Consider the following 25,388-nt stretch of genomic DNA (forward strand, 5'->3'; position numbering starts at 1 on the left):
ACTGACTGAACACTCCCACCTCGCACAGGTCCACCCTGGACCACGGAGCCGCGAGGGATCATGGGACATGGAGTCCTTCCTCTGTCTGAGCAAACAAAGGGAGGACAGACGGGTAATGCGTGGAGCGAGCTCCGTCTCCAGCTCCTGAAAACCGGTTTAATCCGTGATCATCTTACAGGAGATAAGAACAGATACTACACCTGTTTGGATGGTTGTGATGCTGCTGCGGAGCTGGTTCGAATCCGTGTCCTGCTGGGTTTCCACCTCTGACCTTCATCATCATCATCATCATCATCATCACTGAAGTTATCAGAGAAACTTTGTGCAGTATAAAGTTGGTGTTGCTGTTAAAAACCAGCGAATGGATTTTTGAGCTCTGGTCTAAACGGTGTTGGACAGAAAGAAGCAGCCGTCTGTCCGTGTCCACTTCTTATTCATGTGTTTTCAGCTGCAGCAGCTGAACACTTCTCTACACGATCACGTCTGAAGAATAAAACCCAGAGTGAAACAGGCCAGAGCTTCACGCTCGTCTCATCATATAAAAAACTTTCTGTCACAGCGGCAGAAGCACGTCTCTGTACAAGATGCAGATTTTATTTTAACGAGGGTTTCGGTGATCAGAAGGCCGTGGACAGATCCGGTAACATTTCAAAATCAAAATAAAAAATAAACCCGGGTACAAAGATGCAGGTCACAAAAAACATCGTTTCAGTCTGAAGCCAAATCAAAGTTTCCATCTCTGGAAAAACAAAACAAGTGAAGAGTTTTTTTTAGGAGAAATACAAAAAGTAAACATGAAAAATAAATAACCAATCAGAGCGAAGACACAGAGTCCTCACAGACCAATCAGAGCGAAGACACAGAGTCCTCACAGACCAATCAGAGCGAAGACACAGAGTCCTCACAGACCAATCAAAGCGAAGACACGGAGTCCTCACAGACCAACCAGAGCGAAGACAGAGTCCTCACAGACCAATCAGAGTGGATGCTGCTGTCACATGATGGTTACCTGCCTCAGAAACTAAACTGATGAAACAAAAACTATTTTACATGAGAGACATTTACAAACTGTACAACAATAATTACAACAATATCAACACAACGTTCAGCTTCTGCTCAGACGCCATTTTCTTCTCGCTGCGGAGGTTGGGGCGGGTCACATTCACCGGTCAGACACTGAGAGGGAGCAGGGGCTGATGGGATACGGTGTTATGTGACCTCCATGGGCAGCGTGGTCTCCGACAGCCTGCTCAGGTGTCTCTCCGGCTCATTGGAGTCTCTGTGAGGAAAAACACATCCGATAGGCCGTTAGTGAGGATGACATCACTTCCTCCGAGAGGAACAGCAGACCAGATAAACCCAGATCGGACCGGGATCTGCGCCGCTGTCCACCGAGCTGTGTGCGGGTGCCGAGGAAGCTGGGAAGGAAGTGGAATTCCACCAAAATAAAAGAGGTTGTCCTGGAACGGTCTAATTTAAAGGCCTCTGAGAAGCTGGAGGCTGCGATCATTCATCCAGCCGGGTTTCTGTTCAGCTAACCCCTGACCCCCGACCCCAGGTGAGCCCTGAACCATCCCCTAATGAAGAACTCCCCTGATCCCATATTCTTAAATTTTAATTTAATCATTTTCTTAAGTATTTAAACTGAGCTGTTCAGATGTATGTGGTCTCGTTTACCTGGACAGGTGTGCGTTTACCTGGCGGTGGAGACTTTGGGCACCCGGTCGAGGCTGGCGGCGACAGTGGCGAGCTTTAAGGCAGACGCTGGCGGAGCAGAGGGCCGAGTGGCGTGGGGCTGGGCAGGGGACACGGCCCACACCTGGCTCCTCTGGTTGGGGAGAGACTGAGGGGAAGGAGGACAGGAGGACAGCGACCCCCGAGCTGAAAGCCCCGACCTGCTGAGAGAGGTGGAGTACGGAGGCCTGGAGGCACCTGAGGAGGAGGAGGAGGCTGAGTGTCACCTTCAGTCACGTTGTATGTTGTTTACATGTGACACGTTCTCAGCAGTGTGTGTGTTTCCTCTGCGAGGCTCAGAGTTCAGGTAGCTCACCTGAGGGATGGACTCCGTTCACACTGGTCTTGTAGGGTTTGATGTCACTGTCGGTGCGAGCGTGAGGAGGCGGAGGAGCGCTGATCACCGCAGAGGCCGCAAACTGAGCGCGAGCCGAGTCCAGAGTCTTCGAACCGGACTCACCTGACCGGGAGAACTGGAAACCAGTCCAGGAAAAACGAGGACAGCACATCAGCACACTGTGACTGTGTGTGTGTGTTAATGTGCTCTGTGTTACGTGTTGTGTAGATATTTTCTACATTTACATCTGTGTGTACAGTAGATCTATCTGCGTGTCTACGTATGTCTTGTGTCTTTGTGAGGACATGTTTCTGCTCCTCACACCTTCAAAGGGATGTCTGAAGACTCAGACGTGTTTCAGGTTGGGATCAGGTGTGGGTGTGGGTCAAGGGGGCAGTTGTAGGTTTCAGCAGTGAGGATCACTTCCACATTCAAAAAGCTGCAGTTCCTCGGCTGCCGCTGGGGGCTGGCTCCAGAAGTGAGCAATTCTCCGCTGACCCCCATGTTAAAATAGCCAACTTTATATGAACATATACATATTTACAACCTGGTACATTTTTTGTTTTTGGTCTCTATTGATAGTTTCCACCTCCGTGAACACTGTGGGGGGGGGGGGGGGGGGGGTGAATTTTTTTGTACCACAACCGTTTTAGTGTTATTTAGGCTTAATAAATTAGGGCGTGGTTACGTTGAGTGACAGCTCCATAGACAGGCACTGGCAGTTAGCTCTTTGCTAAAGCATCGGCTGGGCTAGGCGGCTACATCCAATAATCCAATATCCAATAATAATGATTGTTTCACAGTTAAATAACAGGCTAGAACCCAAACCACCTAAAACCTCTCTATCTGAAACAGTCATGTTTAAAACACAGCAGCAACATTATGATCTCTGTTGTATGTTCTGTGTCGCGGTTACACGGGGTCGAGCTAGTTGGGTCGGACTCGGGGACTGTCGTGTGGTGGATGTAGCTGCGTGTAGCTGCCGCTTAGCTTGTTAGCCTAGCCGATTAGCTGATTAACCTTAGGCTAGCTCGGTTGCTCCGAGCTAAGTGGGCGGGTTCTCGGCCGGCTGACCCGTAGAGTAACCGCCTCTCCGCCAAATATGGAAAGTACACTCCCACTAAAATCCAAGATGGCGCAGCCGACTGGGTGACGTCACGGGTGCTACGTCCATGTCTTATACAGTCGATGGTGTGGGTCTGGGTGTGGTTCTGGGTCTGAGTCTGGGTGTAGGTGTGGGTGTGGGTGTGTGTTACCTGTTCTGTGTGTTACCTGTGCCGTGTGCAGTGCCATGTGTCGGGCTGCAGCTGTGCTGTTCTGCAGCTGCAGCTGTTCCAGCTGCTGCTTCTGCATTTGGACCAGCTGCTGCTGGTGGCTGTGGTACTGCTCCTCTGTGATGCCCCCTGCTGGTTCACACAGAAACAACACGAGTGAATCCTTCGTCCACAGCTGGCGATCGACCTGCTGACGTAGGACGCCGTCCTGACTACTCACCTGACGCAGAGCCGAGTTCAGCCGACGGACAAGAGACGAATCCGCCGTTGTCCGCTGCGAACCCCGTCGTCCCTCTGACCCCATGTCCTCGGTCCTGAGGGCGTCGGCGTCTGAAGCAGAACCTTCTCAGGTTCTGGATATTGTTCAGGACTTCGGTCAGGGAGGGGAGGGGGATTCCTGAAGCCGGGGAAGGTTTCCGGTCCAGAGTTACTGGGCGATCCCAGTGGACACAGGTACTGGTCCTGAAGACTGGATGTGCTGAGTCCAGTTGCTTCAGGACTTGATCCAAAACTGAGGACGCTCTGTCCAGGATGACCCTGCTCACAGTGGAAGACATGAGACAGGTTAGAGAGGGTGGAACAGAAAAACCAGTCTGACACCACTAAAACCATCAACAGGAAACGTCTTTAACTGGCCTACCAGTAAAAAGGACACACTCCCGTCCAGATTACAGATTAATGGAGGCTCATACATCAGTGGGTCAGCGTTTACCTGCCCCCTCGTCCAATCCTGCGGCGGCTCAGTCCCATCCAATGAGGAGGCAGAGACAGCTCGGTCAGAGAGTGACGGAGACACAGGGGGAGGAGCTCTGGACGATCATCTCCACCCGTCTGCTCTGAGCGAGGCTTCGGAAACAAACACACAGAGAGCTTAATATAAGAAAGCACCTGATGTCTGGGGCATGTCCTCAGAGGACAGGTCCTCTGTTCACGTTCTGTGGACAAATACACCGCGCAGAGTATCAGCAGCGCTGGTTAAGGATAAAATTCCCTGTCTTCCCTGGACAGTGCCCGTCTGCTGAGCTGCTGTGCACAGACAGTCCCAAAAAGACTGTGACACAGGTACAGAGACTGCTGTAAATGTTAAAGGTGACGAATAAAGTTTGTCTTATTCAGCGACATCTGTGCGTCGTATGTCACAGACCAGTCACGTCCTGTGTGTGGAGACAGCAGCAGGACAGTCCAGGTGTGGGGACAGCTGAGCTTCAGCCTCAGCTTTAATCTGAGCAGAACGGAGACAGCAGTGAAGACCAGGGACAGAATCACCAGGGAATGTCCTGTTTGTCCTGAAGCTGCAGTCCGACTTCATGTGTGACATCAGAGCCGTAAACCCTTCTCCCCGTGTGTTAGAGGGGTCATATATCCCACAATCCTTTGGGTGTTGGCGTAAATCTACTCAGATTAAAGCTGAGACGGAACGTGCTGATGCTCGGAGGCTGAAGAACAGAACATGTGCCACCGTCCTGAACCTTACGGTGTGGACGGTGGACGGACGGAGATGCGGTGAAGCTGTGGGTGGATCACTGATCTGCTCGTACAGAAACAGGATGAAACTCACAGAGACATATTGACAGCCAGCTTTCCTCCTGAAGACGAACGCTCCGTCAGGGTTATTCTCCTCATCGGCCGAGGACGGAGGAGACTGAGGAGACACAAGAACAACGTGAGACATTACATCAGTATCACAGATGGATTATGGCAGTAAGCAACGTGACGGGTGTGGTTCTGACCAGTGGTGGCGGTGGACAGTCGTCCTCTCCCGAGCTGTGGAAGTCGTACTGTTTAATGTCGGCCTGGTTGACGGTGTAGGGCCCGGGGGTTCGACCGGGACGTCTCTGCGGAGGACAAGGCCTGTCCCGTCTGACGTTCTTCTTCTTTGGTCTGAGCAGGTCGAAGGGAAGCTCTTCTCTAACGGACTCCTGCGTCTTCTGCGTCTGAAACGGAGGAAATACAGACAGACAGAAACGCTGAAGAGTCTGAATCTCCTCTGGTCTCACGTGGACAGGAAGCCGGACTTTTTGTTGGTCCCCTGAGACAAAACCTGATCAGCATCTGTCTCACAGTCCAGTCACATAACTTTTTCTCAGTCTGGGTATTTTATACTGAGGAAGGATGAAGGTGATGAGTGTACTGTCAGGGGGCGGAGGGACCGTCCCACGAAAGACGAAACACAGACAGACAGACAGATGTGCAGAGGGACAGACAGATGTGTGTTCAGAGCCAGTACCTTGTTCTTGACGTCAGCTTTGTGTCTGTTCCCGTTGTTCAGAGTAACTGAAGTGCTGTACGCTGGTCTGTCCACCAGGGGGAGTGAGACCTCTCTGAGGATGTCTCCACTGAAGTCTCCCATCTGATACCTGAACGAAGACAGCAGCGATGAAGACTGTGTTCACAGATTTACTGGCTGTGAGTGTATCAACATGTGTGAACCTCCTCCCCCGTCCTCACCTCCTCTCCACCATCTCCAGGGTGAGGTGCAGCAGCTCTCGCTTTGACTTCTCTCTCCTCTTGATCATCTCCAGGATGGTGACGGTCCGACTGAACTCCCTCCTCAGCCTCAGCATCTTCTCGTACGACGCCTCGTCGTTCTTACGGTTCTGAGGAAAAACCAAAACGTCAGCTGTTGGCGAACGTTTACAGTCAGAGTCTTTTTGTGAAGCTGAAGATGAAAGTGTCACTGACCTTCCTCGTCTGCATCTTCTCAGTCCTGCGTCTGAAGGCCACGTAGGCGTCGTTGTTGGTGGATCCGTCTCTCTTCTCCTGCTTGATGTGTGGAATCAGTGACGGGCCCCGGTAGTTCTTCCTCTTCCTCGTCCAGTAATCATACACCGACTTCAGCAGGTAGTCATCCTCGTTCAGCAGCAGCTTCGCCTCCGACAGAGAGACCAGCTGAAACCGGAGCCAAAACAAGAGAGGTCAGTCGACGGCTGGTCTCAGGTGTGGCGTCTGTGAGAACTCCCTGAGCAGCGTCAACTACCAGGAAATCAATCACCCACTATGTTGATGGTGGATTAATCACCTAGATCCTGATCCAGGCCCCGGATCCCGACCCGGTCCCCGGATCCTGGCCGAGGCCCCTCTATCTGATAAAAACTGTTTTCACTGCCTGCTTCAGTTCCAGCTTGTTGTCTCTGCATTATACCCCCACCATGGTGTGTGTTCAGAGTTACCTGGTGTGTGCTCGCCTTCTCCAGTCGGTCCACCATGGTCTCAAACTGCAGAGGTCTGATCTCCATCTTCCTGTTCAGTCTGTTGAGCAGCGTCTCGTCCTCGGAGTCCATGTCGTAGTCCGGCTGCTCCTGGTCCAGACTCAGAGCTGCAGGACCACGCAGAGCACATACGTGCAGACATTAGCACACACAGCACATGGTACGGATACCAGTCCGACGCCAGCTAACGGCCGTCGGCAGACGAACCACCGACTCATGGGACGCCAGCCTGTGGACGTCTGTACTGAGCTGAAGCTTTTACTCATAGGGACACAGGACGAGGACAAGGGACACTTTAAACATGAAGAGCATAACGTCAAGACAGTGCTGCAGACAGGCGCAACACAGACGCAGGTCAGGGTGAAGCACTGTACTTACGCTGTATGTGGATGAGCTGTTTGGGAACTCGGACCTCTCCTTTGTACAGACGGTCGTAGTAGGTGGTGTGACTCTCTGCTTCAGGCACGGGGATCACCATGTTCTCCTTCTTCTCTCTGAACACCTGCTGGGCTGAAATGGCCCTCTGCAGGTGGTGCTCCTGAAACACAAGCAGAAACACACATCAACACCACCCGTTCACCACCCGCCCCGGGTCCTGTCTTTCCAGTGATTGAACAAAAACTACGGCTAGGACGTCACATGATACGAATCACGTGTTTCACACGCATCAGCTCTAACAGGTCCTCGATGTTTCACAGACGATAAATAATCAGCGTGTAAAACAACTGGTAGATGAATGAACAGTGGGTGACATGTCCTGCTGTGAGTCACTGTCAGAACGCAGGGACACATGGACATGTCACTTTACCTGAAGACAACCTGGAAGACTCTGACTGTGATGTGACTGATCAGGTGTGTGGACAAACTCTCATGTCCTTCACATTCTGAGACAATCAGTCAGCTGACAAGTCAGCTGACAGCTGTGAATATAAAACGCTGGGTTGGTCGGATCTAATCTGTCACAGAACATCCGGGTTCTTCGGTCTCGCTCCGTGTAAACAGCTGACGGCTGTCCCCGTGTGGACGGACTGTCCTCTCTGAGCTCGGCCACGGCATCATCACGGCGTGTTTCCGTTACTACCGGCAGCAGACTGGAGCGCCGGGCATGGACACGGCACGCGCTGCGTCGCCCGTTGCCATGAGAACTACGTAAAAACTTGAACGTCACAGCCACAGAGAGCGCCCGAGCCTAACCGCCACTACGCTAACAGCGTACGCCGTACGTAACGCCTACGTAATCCTCGTATGCCGGAACGAGGTCTGCTTCCTGTGCACGGCGTGCGGACGGAACGCTACGTAAACACGTCGTGAATCCCGCCGCGGCGCAGCGCTAACGCTAACAGCCACACACTGTAAAATAGAACATGTCCGTACCAGCTCTTCTTCTTTCTCCATCCCGGTGGGCATCTGCGGGACGGCCCGGTTAATGGACACGCAGTCGGTCAGGTCCGGCAGGTCCCTGTTGCGATAAACCGGGAGCGGTTTGGCGGCGTCTAGCGCTCGCGCCCGGAACGAGAGTTTACTCATTGTTTGCGCCAAATCGGTGACAATCCGAAGGAAACGCGAAATCCCGCCACACACCCGCACCGGCGCCGACGTGAATCCGCTCCGGTCCGCCGCAGCGGGCTTCACCGGTGTCCGGCGGTCCAGGAACCGGCGGGAGGACTCATCGGCGTGCGGGTTTAACGGGACGCGGGGGCCGTTTCTCCGGACTGCTCCTCTCCCTGCGCCGCGGAAAACATGGCGGACATGTCCACACCAGCGGCGTAGCGATCCCATCAGCCACCGCGGCGCTCCTAAAAAAAAAAAAAAAAAAAAAAAAAAACGCGAGACAAGAAGGTGCGAGCGCAGCTCCTGGAACAGTTCAATAAAGTTTTTAAATCGTTGCTGAGCCGCGGTGTGGAAATAAACAGAGATAATTAATACGCAGGGAAACGAACTCATTTAGCCTGAGTCTGGATAAAAATGTGCGCAGACTCAGAAATATTCCCTCACACCTGTGAAATGAAATGTTGGGATCAACAGGAAGCTGCTGCTCCACGGCAGGAAGTTCAAATCCGCCAAAATTAAAGCCTCGCACGGCGGCGAGTTTTAGGTTTCACAAATCTGAGCAAAGTCACTGCAACTGCTTTAATTCTATAAAAGACAGAGCTGCCCCCCCCCCCCCCCCCCCCGACATGATACCCCAGGCTCATGCATGTTCTGAACAGGTGGCGCCCCCTACTGAGCAGTTTCAGAACTGTTTTACACAACATAACCTGTGAGTTTTATAATGATTATAATATATACAGTGTTTTGCAGGGTTAGGATAAAAGTACACAAATAAATTGGTAGTAAATAAATTTTCCAATTGTTAATTGATTTAAATATAAAAATTAAATATAACTCGTGTCATGTTTAACCCGTCTGGTTTATTTTATATCCAATAAAAAGATCCACTGTCTGATGAAGTGATTCCCGACTCTCTGACTGACTGTTGACCTGAAGGTGTGAGGGTTTCTCTGGCTTCTTTTTATATTATATCTGCGCTGATCTAAGACACGTGGTGGGCAGATGGAACAATCACAGCCGGAGGAGCCACGATCCCGATCCTGAACCGGGTCAAGCAGCTCAGCGGAGAGAGATGCGTGTGGTGCCTTCAGGGCCCTGTCGTGCTCCCTGACATTACACGGTCGGTAACATCAGCTCTCACTCCTCCCGTGATGAATTAAAAATTATCTGCCTCCACCTCAAACAAACAGGAAACAGCAGCAGAAGAACCGCCTCGGTGCAGAGCCGTCACTTTATTTCAGGGGAAACAGCAGAACATTTTCTTCTGTACAATGATTCAACAACCCATCAGAAAGCAGAAATCCCACCGCGGACAGGCGGGCAGTGAACGCACCGCGGTGTCTGTCGCCAGTTTGGGGGTTTTACTGAAATAAATAGAACATTTATCGGTTTTCACATTAAATATAAAACAGCAGGTGAGTCCATTCAACACCTGTGAACATCACACCTGTCAGACGGGACTCTGCTGCTCTGTGGACATTTTCCAGTCAAACAGATTAACACAGTCTGAACTGGACCAGCAGCGTCCTCACTGTCCTCACCGAGCTCAGGACAGAGCTGAGAGCAGCAGCTCCTGACCGAGTCCACGCCTCGTGGACAGATTCAGGACCTAACGGACATAAGAGGACTGATGGACACTTCACCTGCCTCCCGCTGCTTCAGCTCTGGTTTCCACAGTGACTCATGTTCTGATGCTGCAGGTCAGAGATTCATGGTCTGAACTGAGGAATTCACCAAAGAAAAAAAAAACCGTGGACACCAGGGCGGAGACACGCTGTCCTCAGCGTCACGTGTCTTTCTTGAAACTGATAAAGTGTCAGAGAACAGTGAAAAATGTCACGTTTAAAACATCAATACTTAATCAGCTTCTGACCCCGCCCACACTCACATCGATTATTAATCAATCAACACTTGTCTCTAGGACTTGTCCTGTTTCCCATCACAGGGACTGAGTCTGTCCAGGTCCAGGACCCGAGCTGGGACCTGTACCTGAGTCTGCGTCCTGATGACTGACGCCGCCGTCACCGGTGAAATGGCTCCACGTGCATTTTTCACTATTTTCTGTCATTTTAAAGACACGCCACGCCTCTGTCCTCAGGCTCCGCTCTTCACCGGGACATTCGGGCGTTGTCTCCGGGGGTCACGTCTCGGTCTGATCGACGCCAGGCGGCGATGTCATGATGATGTCATAATGATGTCATGGTGAGCACCAGCAGGTCTGAGGTATCGAACACACGCGCACACACACGCGCCTTCCTCCACAGGAAGTTATTGTTCAGAGCTTTCAACATAAATGAATGAGCTCGGATTGTTTTGTTTACATCATATAAAATAAACATGAATCTATTTGTCATAAACATTAGAAAGGACTTCTGTCTCTTTTCGTTTAGTGTCCGTAGAAAACAAACTCATGCTGAAATCACAACATTCATCTGTACAAACTGTGGATTCACGTCCTCTGACCAGTGACGGGTTTGGCTTCGTGTCACAGGGACAAACGGTTCATCGGATTTCAGAGGACACACCCGGTCCTGTCCGGGGACGCGCTCCTCACCCGGACCACGGCGAGGCGGACAGGTGAGCGCTCAGATTTCCTGCAGGTCCCTGAACGTCTCCCTGTCGGTGGCTCGTCTCAGCTCGACTGAAGAAGCACCGGGACAATCTGATGTCCTGTCCTGTCCTGATCTGTCTCATTACAACATTAGAGGCTAACAGCGGAGATTCTGTGTCCTGATGTGGATGTTTGTTTGTCTCCGCTGCTGATTCTGATAGCAAAACACTGACCTGGGAGGACACGTGTGACCAAAGCAGGATCTGTAACATGTAACATGTCTGTCTGTCCAACACGTGACTGCTGATTTAAAATCTGTGAAGAAGAATCTGCTGATGTAAAGATAAATCATCTTTCCTGAGACGATTTAAACGAATAAGAATAAAATTTTGTTCTGGTTTCACTCAGTAAAGCTTCACTTTAAATTTCTAAATGTTTCCCGTGCTGTCCATGTCTCACCAGCACGTCCACGTCTCACCAGCACATACACGTCCTCCAGGACTTGTGAATAAATAACAAAAGGTAAAATTCGACTTATTGATGTCTGCAGTTATATTTTCAACTTCTTTGAAAACAGTTGATCACATTTTATCATTCTGAGGCTCCACAGGCCCACTGACAGGGAGGAGGAGCAGGAGGAGCAGGAGGAGGAGGAGGAGGAGGAGCAGAAGGAGGAGCAGCAGGAGGAGCAGGAGGAGGAGGAGGAGGAGGAGCAGAAGGAGGAGCAGCAGGAGGAGCAGGAGGAGGAGCAGGAGCAGGAGGAGGAGGAGGAGGAGCAGGAGAGCGTGACACACCGACAGATTCTTCTTCTCAGAGGTTAGATCTTATTTGTTGGGGACAAACAGCTGATCAGTTATTGGTGTGATTGATCAGCCGATTGACTGGTTCTGATTCTTTGGTTTCTGACGAGGAGAAACTGGACATCATGTCGACATCACGTTAACTTGGCGCCGTTTTAATGAACTGATTTAAAGAATAAATTGTTTTCGCTTTAATTTCCTGTGTTTACTGTGAGTGGGTCACGTTACTGACGTGTGTTGTGACATGAATGTGCATGTGCTATATTCACTTCATGTGAATGCGGTGTGTGACGGTCCGCGTGCGTCAGTGTTTGTTAGCAGAGCATCGAACGGTCGCCTCCGGTTTCTCCCTCTGATGGAACAGAACACTTCCTGTGTGGATCCATGATTATTCCACTCTCTGACTCGCCGACACGCGTGTCAGTGATGCCGACGTTCAGAGGCTGTTCCTTCGTGGCGTCACAGCATGAGTCTAAAAACGCACGTCGTCCTTTTATACTGAAATCTGACAAACTGTTTTCATCCTCACATCGCTGTAGAAAGTCTTTTATTTTGTAGTAAAAAAAAACAGGAACTGATGACAGACTCTCCGCGAGGTTGGCGTCCAGTTCAAAGAGCTTCTCATCAGCCTGAGACTCACCTGCGGCCAGAGGTCACCTGACCGCCGACCCGTGCTCAGAGGCGGAGCGTTCACCGGGCGAGTCCGCGCTCCATCACTGACCGGACCGGAGCCTCGTCATAGGCTCGACTCTTTGGGCGGGTAGTCCACGTTGGTTACCATGGTGACGACCGTGACGATCTCCTCGGGCGCCGTGACGCTCGTCTGTCGCTGCATCTGCACGACCCGCTCCTCCACGCAGCCGGCCGACAGCCGGGCCTCGGCCTCGTGATCCCAGCATTCCTCGATGGTCTCACAGAGCGACGCCAGGCCCTGCACACGCAACACAGGTCAGAGACACACACATACACACCGATACGTCGTGCAGTCCACAGGATGATGGTTAACAATGAGCACAGAGAGGTGCGTTATGGGTAACGTAGTCAGACTCACAGTGTGTTTCTGCCAGCTTTCTCTGAGCACCGGTCTCAGCTTCTTGTGGACCACCACCTCCTGCATGTCCTCCAGAGACGGATGCTGACCCACCTCCTCCTCAAACGGCAGCATGTACTCATCCACGGGACCTGGACCAGAGACAGGGGGAGGGGGGAACCATCAGAGTCCAGAGAGAGACGCAGAGACGCACGCAGACCACGTGACCCGGATCTGAGCGGTAACTGAATCCTGTCACTTTAAAGTCAAAATCTATAATATCTGCGTCTGCTGCAGCACGTCTGAGACGCCGCTGGTCACTGCGTGGCCTTTATGTCCCATGATGCCACTCTCTCCGCTCAGCCTTTATGTCCCTTCCTTACCGTCAGCAGCTTTACAGCGCGAGGCGAGCTCCCACAGCACCAGGCCCAGAGCGTACATGTCAATCCTCAGGAAGGCATCTCTCTGGAAGTTAATGGCCCCCTCCAGGACCTCTGGGGCCATGTACCTCCTGGTCCCCACCTGACACACGGACAGGGACACATTCACAGCTGGTCTGCGTCCTGTAGCAGGACTCTAACACATCAGATCAGTGGCTCCAACCTTTAACAAACTGAGCTCACCTGTCCGTGGGTGTCTCCTGGAGACTTTCCTGCCTCGAACCTGAGAGCGAGGCCGAAGTCGGCGATGCAGGCAGTCAGGTTGGACTTCAGCAGGACATTCTTACTCTTAAAGTCCCTGAAAAATCACAGAGAGTGACACCTCCTCTTTGACAAGACTGTCTCTACACGCCTGTGTGTATGCACCTGTATGTGTCTGTGTCTGTGCGTGTACCTGTGCGCTATGGCGGGTTTGTGTCCATCCTTGTGTCCAGGTATGTCCTCGTGCAGGTAGGCGAGACCCCGAGACATGGACTGAGCGATGAGACACAGTTCGGACCAGGAGAGAACGTTGGCCTTCAGGTAGTCTGTCAGAGAACCCTGAACACAGACCGCAGAACGGAGAACACATCAGGTGACGCTTTGAAGAGATGGATGAACCTCAGAGACCGATCAGGATCAGACAATCAGGATTAGATGATCAGGATCGAGTGATCGAGATCAGGTGATAAGAGATCAGACGATCAGGATCGAGTGATCAGGATCAGGTGATCAGAGATCAGGTGATCAGGATCGGGTGATCAGGATCAGAGGATCAGGATCAGGTGATCAGGATTAGACGATCGGGATCAGGTGATCAGGATCAGACAATCAGGATTAGATGATCAGGATCGAGTGATCGAGATCAGGTGATAAGAGATCAGACGATCAGGATCGAGTGATCAGGATCAGGTGATCAGAGATCAGGTGATCAGGATCGGGTGATCAGGATCAGAGGATCAGGTGATCAGGATCAGGTGATCAGAGATCAGGTGATCAGGATCGGGTGATCAGGATCAGAGGATCAGGATCAGAGGATCAGGATCAGGTGATCAGGATCAGGTGATCAGTATTAGACGATCAGGATTGAGTGATCGAGATCAGGTGATCAGAGATCAGACAATCAGGATCGAGTGATCAGGGTCAGGTGATCAGTAGAAACATCTGTCAGGTGTCACCTTGTCGTGGAAGGCCGTGATGAGCCACAGCTCCGTGTCCACGTTGCTCCCTCTCTTCTCGGCTCCAATGAAGCGCAGCAGGTTCTCGTGTCTCATCCCGTTCAGGTTGTAGATCTCAAACTCGTTCTGCCACGACTGCTTGTCCTGAATGCACAGAGAGGTCAGAGGTCGTGAGCTCCTCTGAGCATTTGGACTTGGTGTGTGTGTGTGTGGTCAATTGAGGTCATGCTGGGTTTACTGGATGCTGATTGGCTGAGGACCCGATCAGCCTTGTGGGGGATTAAGGCTCTGTAAGCCTGAAAACACACACAGCAGGGGGAGGTGGAGTACTGGGGGAGGTTTTAGTATCTCACACTGGTTTTGAACTGGAACCAGTCCCAGTACATAAGAAGTAATAAAGGATACCAGTGCTATGGAAAACATCTTGTCTGGTACCAGTGCCTAAGACTGCTGTCCCATCTGTGCCCAGTGACTTCAGACCAGTTGCACTCACATCACATGTTATGAAGGTACTGGAGAGACTGGTGCTAATGCAGCTGAGACCACAGGTGAATCCTAATTTGGACCCTCTTCAGTTTGCCTACCAGCCTCATGTGGGGGTGGATGATGCTGTCACCTATCGACTGCAGCGAGCTCATTCTCATTTGGATGTTAGTGGAAGCACTGTGAGGATCATGTTCTTTGATTTCTCCAGTGCTTTTAATACCGTCCAACCTCTTTTGCTGAAAGAGAAGCTGCTGGGGATGGGTGTCAGTGCGTCTATGGTCTCCTGGATCTCTGACTATCTGTCAGATAGGCCTCAGTTTGTACGGCTGGGGAGCTCCCTGTCTGATGTGGTGGTGAGTGATACAGGAGCCCCACTGTACTGTACTGTCACCGTTGCTGTTCACTCCGTACACCTCTGATTTTCAGTACAACACAGAATCGTGCCACCTGCAGAAGTTCTCTGATGACACTGCAGTGGTAGGTGTATTAGAGATGGACAGGATTCAGAGTACAGGCACCTGGTGGATAACTTCGTGGAGTGGTCCAGCAGAAATCATCTGCTCCTAAATGTCAAGAAGACCAAGGAGATGGTCGTCGACTTTAGGAAGACCAGAACTGCAGCCAGACCCAGACCCATAATCATCATGGGGGAGGAGGTCGAGACAGTGGAAAAGTACAAGCACTTAGGTGTCCACTTGAACTGTAATCTGGACTGGAAGACCCACACCGATGCTGTATACAAAAAGGGGATGAGTAGACTCTATTTTTGGAGGAAGCTCAGATCTTTCAGTGTGTGCAGCAAGATGCTGAGATCTTCTGCCAGTCTGTTGTTGCAAGTGCCATCTACTGTGCTGTGGTCTGCTGGGGGAGCAACATCAGTGCTGGAGAGGGCAGGATGAACAAGCTCATCCGTAAGGCCAGCAGCATCATTGGTCAGGACATGGAGACGTTTGAGTCAGTGAGGGACAGGAGGTCACTGAATAAACTGCTCTCCATCATGGACAATCCATCACACCCCCTCTACAGCACACTGCAGAGACAGAGGAGCTCGTTTTCTAACAGACTCATTCAGCTCCGCTGTCGGAAGGAACGGTTCAGGAAATCATTCTGACCGTTTGCAATACAACAGCTCACCTCTGTGTGACAGATGAACACTTCAGCACAGCTGTGAGTTCACTGCTCACTGTTACGACTATGTGTATATGTGTATATGAATGTGTATATGTATATTATTTGTACATAACTATACGCTGCTGCACAACTGTATATATCACCATTAGAGAACCATGGCTCTAACTATTTATCTATTATAAATGTACATACTGCACACCTGACAGATTATATTCTTACAACATTGTATATATTATTGTACATATTATTCTCCTCCCTGTTTTTATTTTTTTAATTTTAATTTTTATCTTATTATTATTGTTATTTTTCTTGTCATATATATTTATGTATATATACATTCACTCTTTATGTCTGTATATTTTGTTACACTGTATTTTGTAGAGTTGCTAAGTGCTGCCAACTGTCCTTTCCTTTCTTTTTGTGACTGTTTTACTTGCTGCTGTAACATAACAATTTCCCTCTGAGGGATGAATAAATATCTATCTATCTATCTATAAGAAGTGAATTAGTCTGAAAACATGTTCTGGATTGTGCTGACGGCCTCTGTGGACCTGCTGGGCTTCCGTCCGTGGTGGACTGGTTCCAGACCAGTGATCAGTAACCGACGGTAACCGACCTGTATGGGGAAGATTTTGACCGCGACGTATTCGCTGAGCAGCCGAGCCTTCCACACACAGCCGAAGCGCCCCCTGGCTTTGATCTCCAGCAATTGCAGCGGCTTCTGGCCTAGGATGGGGGACGGGGGCAGGGGACCGGGGTCCTGGAGGAAGAGACAACAGCAGACGGACTGAGAGCGACGTCCAGTTTGTCCCACCCCCAGAGTCCACAGTGCTACTGAGCGCATACTTCACCCAGGTTCTGACAGATTCAAGTCTTTCATGCACATCATCTGCTGATGAGGACATGGACACGTCCATCAGTGCACACAAACATCAACAACCACCATCACAGAGCATAAACAAAAACAAAAACACAAACCACAGCAGCAGAGAAACAAAGGCGGGTGTGTTTTCAAAAGAAGAACGGTGTCGGGCCGGAGATGGACGAGCAAGATGCAAAACTGAAAAACAAAACGAAGCATTCTCCAGTGGAGCTGAAACCACGGTCACGTGATCTTCTTACCTCGATCATTATATGAAAGGCATGCTGAGAGGCAGAGAGAGAGTTCAGTCAGACACGAGAGGCAGAAACACACAGGAAGACACGTGACGGACAGCGGCTGAGTGGAAACATGTCCGCGTTCCTGGGACCTGGACCTCAGCTCTGTTCAATGTGTCCACAGCACTACAGCTGGACGTGAGTGGACCTGTTCTCTGATCAGATAAAGACTTTCAGACATGTACGCTGCCGTGCTCCCGTCCCGTGCACAGGAATCCCGTCCTCGGCTCAGAGGTCAACGTCCCCTCATGGTGTGACCAGAAGACCAGAGGACCAGAGACCAGAGTGGACCAAACCGATGGTCCATCATATCATTAACACACACCACGCGTCTCACCTGTGTGGGCACCAGGACAGGCGGGTAGGCCAGCTTGTGGTGTCGGTACATCCAGAAGGAGACGAGGACGACGACGGTGATGACCATGAAAGGAACCAGCGAGTACATCAGAGTGGTCAGCACCGGGGGCGGAGACGTCACCGGCTTGTTTGTCGCTATGAAAACACACAACAGCAACACAATCGATTTATACGGTTACATCACACTGCAGCAGAGGTTTAACACGCAGTTCATCCACATCAGGACAAATACAGAACCAACTGGACGTCATCTACAGTGATGATGAAAGACGACGTGAGGACAAACAGGTGAGTAGCAGGTGGACAGGTGTGTAGCAGGTGGACAGGTGCGTGTCTTACTGGGTATCTGCGGCGGGCTGCTGTCGGGGCTGTAGAGGAACTTGTCGTTACACAAACTGCCTTCGCAGCAGCAGAAGAAGACTTCAGGAGCGTCCTTCTTCTCCACACACTCGCTCCTGTCAGCACAAGAAAGACAAGTCATGTTTACAACGTGTCCCAGGGCTGCGGGACTCTGCTCGTCTCTCAGGAGCGCCTCGCTCCGTCCCAGTCACTCGTTCTTCTCACTCACTTCACTGTAACATCACAGAGAATTTAATCCAACTTCGTCCCAGTCGTTCAGGTCAAAGAATGATGACGAGCGAACAACGAGACGGTTCATAAGACGTCACGTCACAGCTGGACTCAACAATCATTACAGGACCACAGAGAGTCCACTGCAAGGACACGAAACCACCACAGAGAGACATGAAACCACCACAGAGACATGAAACCAAGACAGAGAGAGACGAAAGCACCACAGAGAGGCACGAAACCACCACAGAGAGACACGAAACCAAGACAGAGACACGAAACCAAGACAGAGAGACAAAACCACCACAGAGAGAGACGAAACCACCACAGAGAGACGCGAAACCACCACAGAGACAGGAGACCACCACAGAGACAGGAGACCACCACAGAGAAACGCGAAACCACCACAGAGAGACACGAAACCACCACAGAGACAGGAGACCACCACAGAGAGACACGAAACCGAGACAGAGACGCAAAACCACCACAGAGAGACACGAAACCGAGACAGAGACGCAAAACCACCACAGAGAGACACGAAACCACCACAGAGAGACACGAAACCACCACAGAGACAGGAGACCACCACAGAGAGACACGAAACCGAGACAGAGACGCAAAACCACCACAGAGAGACACGAAACCGAGACAGAGACGCAAAACCACCACAGAGAGACACGAAACCACCACAGAGAGACACGAAACCACCACAGAGACAGGAGACCACCACAGAGAGACATGAAACCGAGACAGAGACGCAAAACCACCACAGAGAGACACGAAACCAAGACAGAGACGCAAAACCACCACAGAGACATGAAACCAAGACAGAGACGCAAAACCACCACAGAGACATGAAACCAAGACAGACGCAAAACCACCACAGAGAGACACGAAACCAAGACAGAGAGACGAAACCACCACAGAGAGACACGAAACCAAGACAGAGAGACGAAACCACCACAGAGACACGCGAAACCACCACAGAGACACGAAATCACCACAGAGAGACACGAAACCACCACAGAGACAGGAGATCACCACAGAGAGACACGAAACCAAGACAGAGACACAAAACCACCACAAAGACATGAAACCAAGACAGAGACACAAAACCACCACAGAGAGACATGAAACTAAGACAGAGACGCATAACCACCACAGAGAGACACAACACCAAGACAGAGAGACACAAAACCAAGACAGAGAGACGCAAAACCACCACAGAGAGACACAAAACCATGACAGAGACGTGAAACCACCACAGAGAGACAAAACCAGGCTCGAGCATTAACGTGTCTTGGGTCATGCTCCCAAGTGGACAGCTCTAGTACAGGTGCAAATGCTCCCAGGACGACAGAACCACATTCAGAGGTGGTCTCAGCCAGTCTTCGAGCGGTGTGTATCTAAATGTGTCCTGGGCCACTCTGAAGGACCGCCTACTAACCGACGTCCTCTGAGTGGACATACGTACTGTGCACAAACTGTGCAGATGCCTTTGACAGTGGTGTTTTCAGAAAAGCCCAAAGACAGACATTAGAAAGACAGAGACACCTTTGGTCTTTGCAAACAGAAATCATATTATACTGACGTATGGCTCAGAACCAGTCGGTCTGACGTCCATACGTCTCTCCTGCTGCAGTTACCTGTCGTAGCAGTTGACATCATCCAGCCAGCATCCCTGTTTGACCACCTGGATGGCTCCTGAGACGTTCTTCCAGGTGGCGAAGCAGTGCAGCCTCTTATCCTTCTCCCCGGAGCAGGTCACCACGCCGCTGACGTTCCCCCGGCCCTCCGACGCCGCAGAGGGAGAAGAGTACGATGAAGGGCTGTAGCTGTAGTGGACACACTTCCGAGTCTCTGAGCGACCCAGGATGGCACCTGAGGAGGAGACAGAGTCTGTCACAGTGTGGACGCACACTGTTATCCATGTGAACTGATCAGAGAGCCAGAGTCTGACCCCAGATCAGCAGAAACAGCTCCCTGTGAACCCGGGACCCTCCTGCTGAGGACCGGGCTGGGTGAGAGGACGTCGTCTCTGTAAGCTGCTATTTACCACTAACTCAGTTCCTTACTGGCCTCTACAGAGACACGAGGAGGGACACACACGACGCTTACTTCACTAAACTGTACGTCAGGATGTAAAGTTGACGGGACGTGGACTTTGCTGTGAGCTGACGCTGACGGCAAAGGATGAACGGAACTGTTTACTGTGGAAACATCTGAGCGTGCTCAGAGCAAAAAGTCACCTGACAGGTGAGAGCCTCTTTAATTCTGCTCAGACTCATCCACGGTGTTTCTCCGTCAGGGTTTCTGCAGGTTCACCTTTTTTTTTATTCCACTTAGAACATAATACCAGCAGCCAGGTTCTGAGTTCAACCCTCCGCCCTGGGCTTTTCTGGGTGGAGTTTGCAGGTTCTCCCTGTGCTGGGTGACCCTGAGCGGCGTGGACCCTGTTACGCAGTAATGATATGATAAAGCTTTTAACATACAACACACTGTTAAAGGTTAACAAGCTGATTCCAACCTTTTTGCCTTCTGACGTTTGACAGACAGCAGCGTGACGTCGGGGTCGGAGTAGAAATCCAATCTATTAAATCTACTGACGCCTTATATAATGTTGCATCTGTCTGACGGACCAAACCAGCACTTTACATCACTGCACTGGTACTTTCACTTAGTAAAGGAAGTGAATCCTTCTTCCAGCGCAGATTTTACCGGGGGACAGGCAGTTACCCCGGGGACAGGGCAGTTACCCCGGGGACAGGGCAGTTACCTCTGCTGATACGTCAGGTCTGAGCTGGGCCTTTCAGGGACGGGGACAGGTGCATCGGGCACAGCAGTGTTTTTCATTTCTCTTCATTTTAAATTAGCGGTATGCTTTGAGGTCATATTGCTGTGTGTACGTCACTGGTTCTGGTATCTGTTTTATTCGATAAGTAAATGTTTATTTTCTTGATAGTTTCCAACTTAAATGCACTTTATGCTCATTATACGCTGAGGTATAATGTGCACAATGCACCCCAACAGGTGCATTTTTTTCCATGAGTGTTTGCTGCGGCCCAAAACATTTCCACTAAGAGAAACGTGCTGCAAATTCAGAGAGGAAGCCAATTCAGAACACACAGGGAAATACGAGTTTGCAGAATGGAAAGAGGTGGCTGAGTCTCCAGTACAATATCACACAAGTAGAAACCACAGTAGAAACGGTGGAGAAACCAGTGCTTGGTGATGCAGTCTGTAGAAAGCCTGGGTAACAGAATAAAACCTGCGTCTGAACTGAGCGTGAGCGTGGTGCAGCTGTCTGCACGCTGGCTGTAAGCAGCTGTGGATACGTTACACTGCTACGGTGCAGAAATTAGGTCAATATGAAGCAAACAGAATGTAGATTTGCCCCAGTAACAACCTCTCGCTAAATAAGTGATGCTGTTCTTGAAGCAGCACACTGATACTGACTATAATATCTGAGGACTAACTACCACAGGGGGTAAACTGGACCGGTAAGGGAGGAGCAGAGGGTGTGGGGAAGAGAAAGAGCAATCAGGCTGATAACTGTTCACGCCGTGTGTAAGCTAACGCTAAGAAAGTAGAAGAATATCTGTTTCAGAGCCAATCAGGGCAGAGCAGGGGCGGGTCTTTAACGCTACACACACAGGTGCATCGGTGCAGCCAATGAAAATGTTTAGCTGCGCTCCGCAGATCTGTAACGACATGTGCAGATAAAATGGCGGCGCTCTGGAGCACTGACGCACACGTGTGTGCAACAGTTCATAAAACCGCGAAAAAGAAAAAGGTGCATGACCCGGTCCAGAGTCCCACACTCAGACTGTCCATCAGCAAAAAGGACACCTCAGCCAGCTGCAGGAGGACACTGTCCACTCAGACTGAGGCCTGGACCAGCAGCCAGTCCACACATTTCAGCTCCACTGCCTCTACTGTCTCTGCTGTGTCTACTGCCTCTGCTGTGTCCACTGCCTCTGCTGTGTCCACTGTCTCTGCTGTCACTACAGATGCTGCTGTTTCTACTGTTCTTCATGTTTCTAATGTCTTTCAGATTGAATCAGCTGAGACAGAGTGAAACCATGAGACCAGCTGGACGAACACAGACACACAGAGAAATGGACTGAACCAAAACAGTGCAGTGGTCCTTTAAATATGAAGGCTCTTATCAAATGTGTATGAGCTCCACACACACACACACACACACACACACACAGCATCACTCATTCAACCGTACATATTATACAACACACACACGTTTATACTTCTGTCTTTGTGAGGACACTCTTTGACCCTGACCCTAACCTGACCTGAAACTAAAACTGGCAGTGAAGCTGCAGGTTCTCATCCAGATGTTTTTACCGCAGCAGCAGCATGTGTCCAGATGTTCTCCTGCAACCGTGCAGCTGATTTATTAATGCACGCCAAACACATTCTGTCACATTAAAAGCCTCGGCTGCAAGACCTTTACTGTGAAAATTCGGCAGGAAGTGTCAGACATTAAAACAGAGCAGTCGCTTTTCTGGTTCCGTCCTCTCACATGTTGGTATGTGCTATCTTTGGAGTTGTTAAACTTCAGGGTTTTCAGCCGTACCACTGACTGAAACACGTCAGCTTTGTGAGCATGTGACAGGCTTTTCTCACTGTGGTTCTCACATTTCACTAACCTGATTTTTAAACCAATTATTTAAGAAAATGTCCTAAAAAGAATCCAAAGCTGTCGAAAACAAGAACTTTCAGCAAGGCCTGGGTCAGGTGGTGGCACTGGCATGTAGTTCTGGCACTTCCTGTGGCAGGGGGACGCGACGTCCAGAGCCGACACCAGCCTCATTCGCTGCCACAACCAGGATGCCACCGAAATCACCACAACCAGATCTGCTGTGTCGCCGTCATGCACTCGGGCCACCATTTTAGAGAGCTGAGCAGAGAGCTCATACCCACTGATGCCTGGCACCTGTGCCAAACCGCGGCAGCTACCTGCACGCTGCCACAAACGGGCTACTACCGTACATCTCATTAGGGAAGACAGAATTCCTACAATTATTAACTGATTGATAGTAGGTTCATTTTCTGTTGATCAGATAATGAACAAACTGACTGTCCATTTCAGCTGTGAACTGACTACGTGTGAGTTTTGGACAGCTGGTCACATAAACAGGACGTCTGGAGACACTGACTTGAGCTCTGGGGAGTTTGTTTCATAGCTTATCAACAGAAAAATAATCAATTATTTTGAGAAAATAATAGATTATTCGCTAAACATTCTCTGGTTCCAGTCTCTCTGGTTATCAGATTAGCTAATAATCTAATGTTGGAGGACAGCATCAGCAGACCAGTCCATAACGATGGTAACCGTCAGCTGCAGGCTCTAACTAATTATTACTAATACCATGACTTGTTGTACAGCAGCAGTACAGCTCCTCAGCTGAGGCTCCTCCCACCGTGTCCTGCCAGGTACGAGCTGACAGCAGACTCACCTGAGGAGCAGGAGATGAGGAAAACACTGAAGGCCAGTTTGGTCGCTGATCCCATTGTGGATCCACGCACAGAGATCCGTTTCTGTGGTTATAATCCAAAGCTTAAAAAAATAATAAGTATAAGTTAATTTGAAGAACCGTCCGTTTACACTGGCGTGGACAGGTGGTGCATACCGAGAACCTGCAGCGTGTCCCGGCTCACACCTCCAGCAGTCCTGGCTTAAAGTTTTAACGTGACAAAATGGCACATTTCACTGAAATGAGGTTACAGAGGAGAGCCTGCTCACAGTCCGGCCGCCGACAAGCCGGGGAACACCGTCTGACTGTCGGGTCTCTTCATGGGAATCAAACCCGGCTGAGCGGAGCGGTTCGCCCTGTAATTAAAGGTGGTAATGTCAGTGGCCGTTGTACGCTTGGTAGCCCGCAGTCGAACTGGGTGCGAACCGGAGCAGAGAAGCAGCCTCTTTCTCGGGCATCAGACAGGACATTTTCATTGACCTGCACTGATTTGCTGTGTTTCGGAAGCGGGATTAAGTGGAGCTCCAGCTGTAGCCGGTCGATGGCAAAGTCGAACCAAATCCCTCCTTTTAAAAACAAAAACCTCCCAGACCGTCACGTCGAAGGAAAAGTTGAACCCGAACTGTTCACGGCGTCTTTCTATTTAAAATGAACATCTGACGCGCTGCTCCCAGCGACGTGTCGGAAGTGTTAGCCGGGATCAGAGTCCGCTGGTGGAAAACAGCCATTCACCAGCAGCCGCGACGTTACCGAGCGGACCCGCAGCCCTCGATCCACCGCTGACGACCAGGGCTCGGTTATCGAACAGCTAGCTAGCCCGGCTAGCCGCCAGCTTAGCTCCGCAGCTAGCAGTCCCACTGGTTTGACGGGAGCGGATTTCCTCACCGAATCCCTAGGAGGAAAACCTCACCGCAGACACAACCATGCGGATTCTCCTCAGGGTGGCGGCGGACCCGTCGTGTAAATTATTCCTGGTCTGAATAAAAATAAACATCCGCGGTTTGTTCCCTCCCGCTGCGGTTCTCCTCCGTCTTCACTTACACCGTAACCCTGCCTCGGCGAGCACAAAGAAGATGGCCGCCCCGCTCAGATTATTTTTGGTTTTTTTTTCCACCTTCTTCCATGGTCATCTGTCACACCGCCGAGGATCATCACGATGACACCAGCAGCAACCAATAGCCTGCGCGGAAGGAGCTCCGCCCACTTGGAGGAATGCGGGCGGAGCACCAATCCCGAGCGGAATCCTGACGCAGGACGGCTGGAAGGAGGGAGGAGGAGCGCTTCCTGTCGGGGAGAGAGGGTCCGGAGGGCGGGATCCGCCGGATCCGCCGCCCCGGACAGGTTCACACCAAGAAACACGGGATAACGACTTAGCTAAGGGACGCTTCCTGAAACTGTTCCTGAAATCAGTCCGTGTGGGAGCTAACACGCAAACATGAACATGACAGACTAACAGCAGGGTAACTACGTGGCTCTTAAGCCTGTTAACGTCTCCCTGATTCACAGGCTGGGACGGCAACATGGAAACACAGGTGCCCTGTCCTGCCGCGAGGACTTCTGGTCCTCGTTCACCGCGGATGTTCCCAGATGTTGTTAGTGGTCACCCTGATTCTGGGAGCTGTGTGTGTGTGTGTGTGTGTGAGGAGAAATAACCTGAGTGACAGGACTGGCCTTGATCCGATCACTGATATCTGTCCCAGTTACAGATCAATTCTGATCCATCGGTCCATAATCCTGATGTATAATCCACACTAATCTGCAGTAACACGTTCACTGCCGCTCGCTAACTGTGAGTCCAGCAACACATGAACAGTAAAGCTTCATACAGCGCTTATAAAATCTATTCACCCGCTTGGATGTTTTCCCCTGTTATTGTTTTTATAAATGTAATCATGGTCAATGTTATTTTTTTTAATTTACACAAAAAACTGATTTCTACAATTAATGTGAATTAGTAAAATATATATAATATAAAATAAGTGATTGCATAAATATTCACCCCTTTGAGTCAGTATTTAGTAGATGCACCTTTGGCTGCAGACGCAGCACTGAGTCTGTGAGGACAGGTCTCTGTCTCTGTCAGGTGTTTACATCTGGACACAGTGTCT

The 25,388-nt window shown here is 50.6% G+C and overlaps 2 protein-coding genes across 4 annotated transcripts; both read right to left on the reverse strand.

Annotated features, from left to right (window-relative positions):
- Positions 1-576: 576 nt before the first annotated feature.
- epc2 (enhancer of polycomb homolog 2 (Drosophila)) lies at positions 577-8,338 on the reverse strand. 3 transcript variants are annotated; one of them, XM_041056340.1, is made up of 14 exons: positions 7,929-8,338; positions 6,933-7,092; positions 6,516-6,661; positions 6,028-6,234; positions 5,794-5,942; positions 5,573-5,702; positions 5,076-5,279; positions 4,904-4,987; positions 4,058-4,191; positions 3,566-3,882; positions 3,344-3,474; positions 2,051-2,207; positions 1,698-1,932; positions 577-1,279 (listed from the first exon to the last, which is right to left on the reverse strand). In XM_041056340.1, exons 1-14 carry the CDS (start codon positions 8,331-8,333, stop codon positions 1,210-1,212), a joined length of 2,529 nt encoding a protein of 842 aa, XP_040912274.1. In that variant the 5' UTR covers positions 8,334-8,338; the 3' UTR covers positions 577-1,209. The 3 variants fall into 3 exon arrangements, with proteins under 3 accessions (XP_040912274.1, XP_040912275.1, XP_040912273.1); XM_041056341.1 differs by having other exon boundaries at positions 3,344-3,477; positions 5,076-5,270; positions 7,929-8,337; XM_041056339.1 differs by having other exon boundaries at positions 3,344-3,477; positions 7,929-8,337.
- Positions 8,339-9,318: 980 nt separating this feature from the next.
- acvr2aa (activin A receptor type 2Aa) lies at positions 9,319-24,414 on the reverse strand. The gene is made up of 11 exons (XM_041056342.1): positions 23,263-24,414; positions 19,432-19,666; positions 17,555-17,670; positions 17,196-17,350; positions 16,317-16,460; positions 14,084-14,227; positions 13,321-13,466; positions 13,110-13,224; positions 12,870-13,008; positions 12,508-12,638; positions 9,319-12,387 (listed from the first exon to the last, which is right to left on the reverse strand). Exons 1-11 carry the CDS (start codon positions 23,315-23,317, stop codon positions 12,193-12,195), a joined length of 1,575 nt encoding a protein of 524 aa, XP_040912276.1. The 5' UTR covers positions 23,318-24,414; the 3' UTR covers positions 9,319-12,192.
- Positions 24,415-25,388: the final 974 nt, after the last annotated feature.

The sequence above is a fragment of the Toxotes jaculatrix genome, chromosome 15 (genome assembly GCF_017976425.1).
Source record: "Toxotes jaculatrix isolate fToxJac2 chromosome 15, fToxJac2.pri, whole genome shotgun sequence".
Classification (NCBI taxonomy): domain Eukaryota; kingdom Metazoa; phylum Chordata; class Actinopteri; family Toxotidae; genus Toxotes; species Toxotes jaculatrix.

Bases quoted from the DNA above. Each gene is read 5' to 3' on its own strand.
- epc2 (XM_041056339.1), bottom strand. From the start codon at position 8,333: ATGGGATCGCTACGCCGCTGGTGTGGACATGTCCGCCATGTTTTCCGC. The intron at 6,662-6,932 runs GTAAGTACAGTG...GTGGTCCTGCAG, and splicing joins ACAGCTCATCCACATACAGC to CTCTGAGTCTGGACCAGGAG. The intron at 5,703-5,793 runs GTGAGGACGGGG...GTCTTCGTTCAG, and splicing joins CTGGAGATGGTGGAGAGGAG to GTATCAGATGGGAGACTTCA.
- acvr2aa (XM_041056342.1), bottom strand. From the start codon at position 23,317: ATGGGATCAGCGACCAAACTGGCCTTCAGTGTTTTCCTCATCTCCTGC. The intron at 14,228-16,316 runs GTCGGTTACCGT...CTGTGCATTCAG, and splicing joins TCAAAATCTTCCCCATACAG to GACAAGCAGTCGTGGCAGAA. The intron at 13,225-13,320 runs GTACACGCACAG...GTGATTTTTCAG, and splicing joins AAACCCGCCATAGCGCACAG to GGACTTTAAGAGTAAGAATG.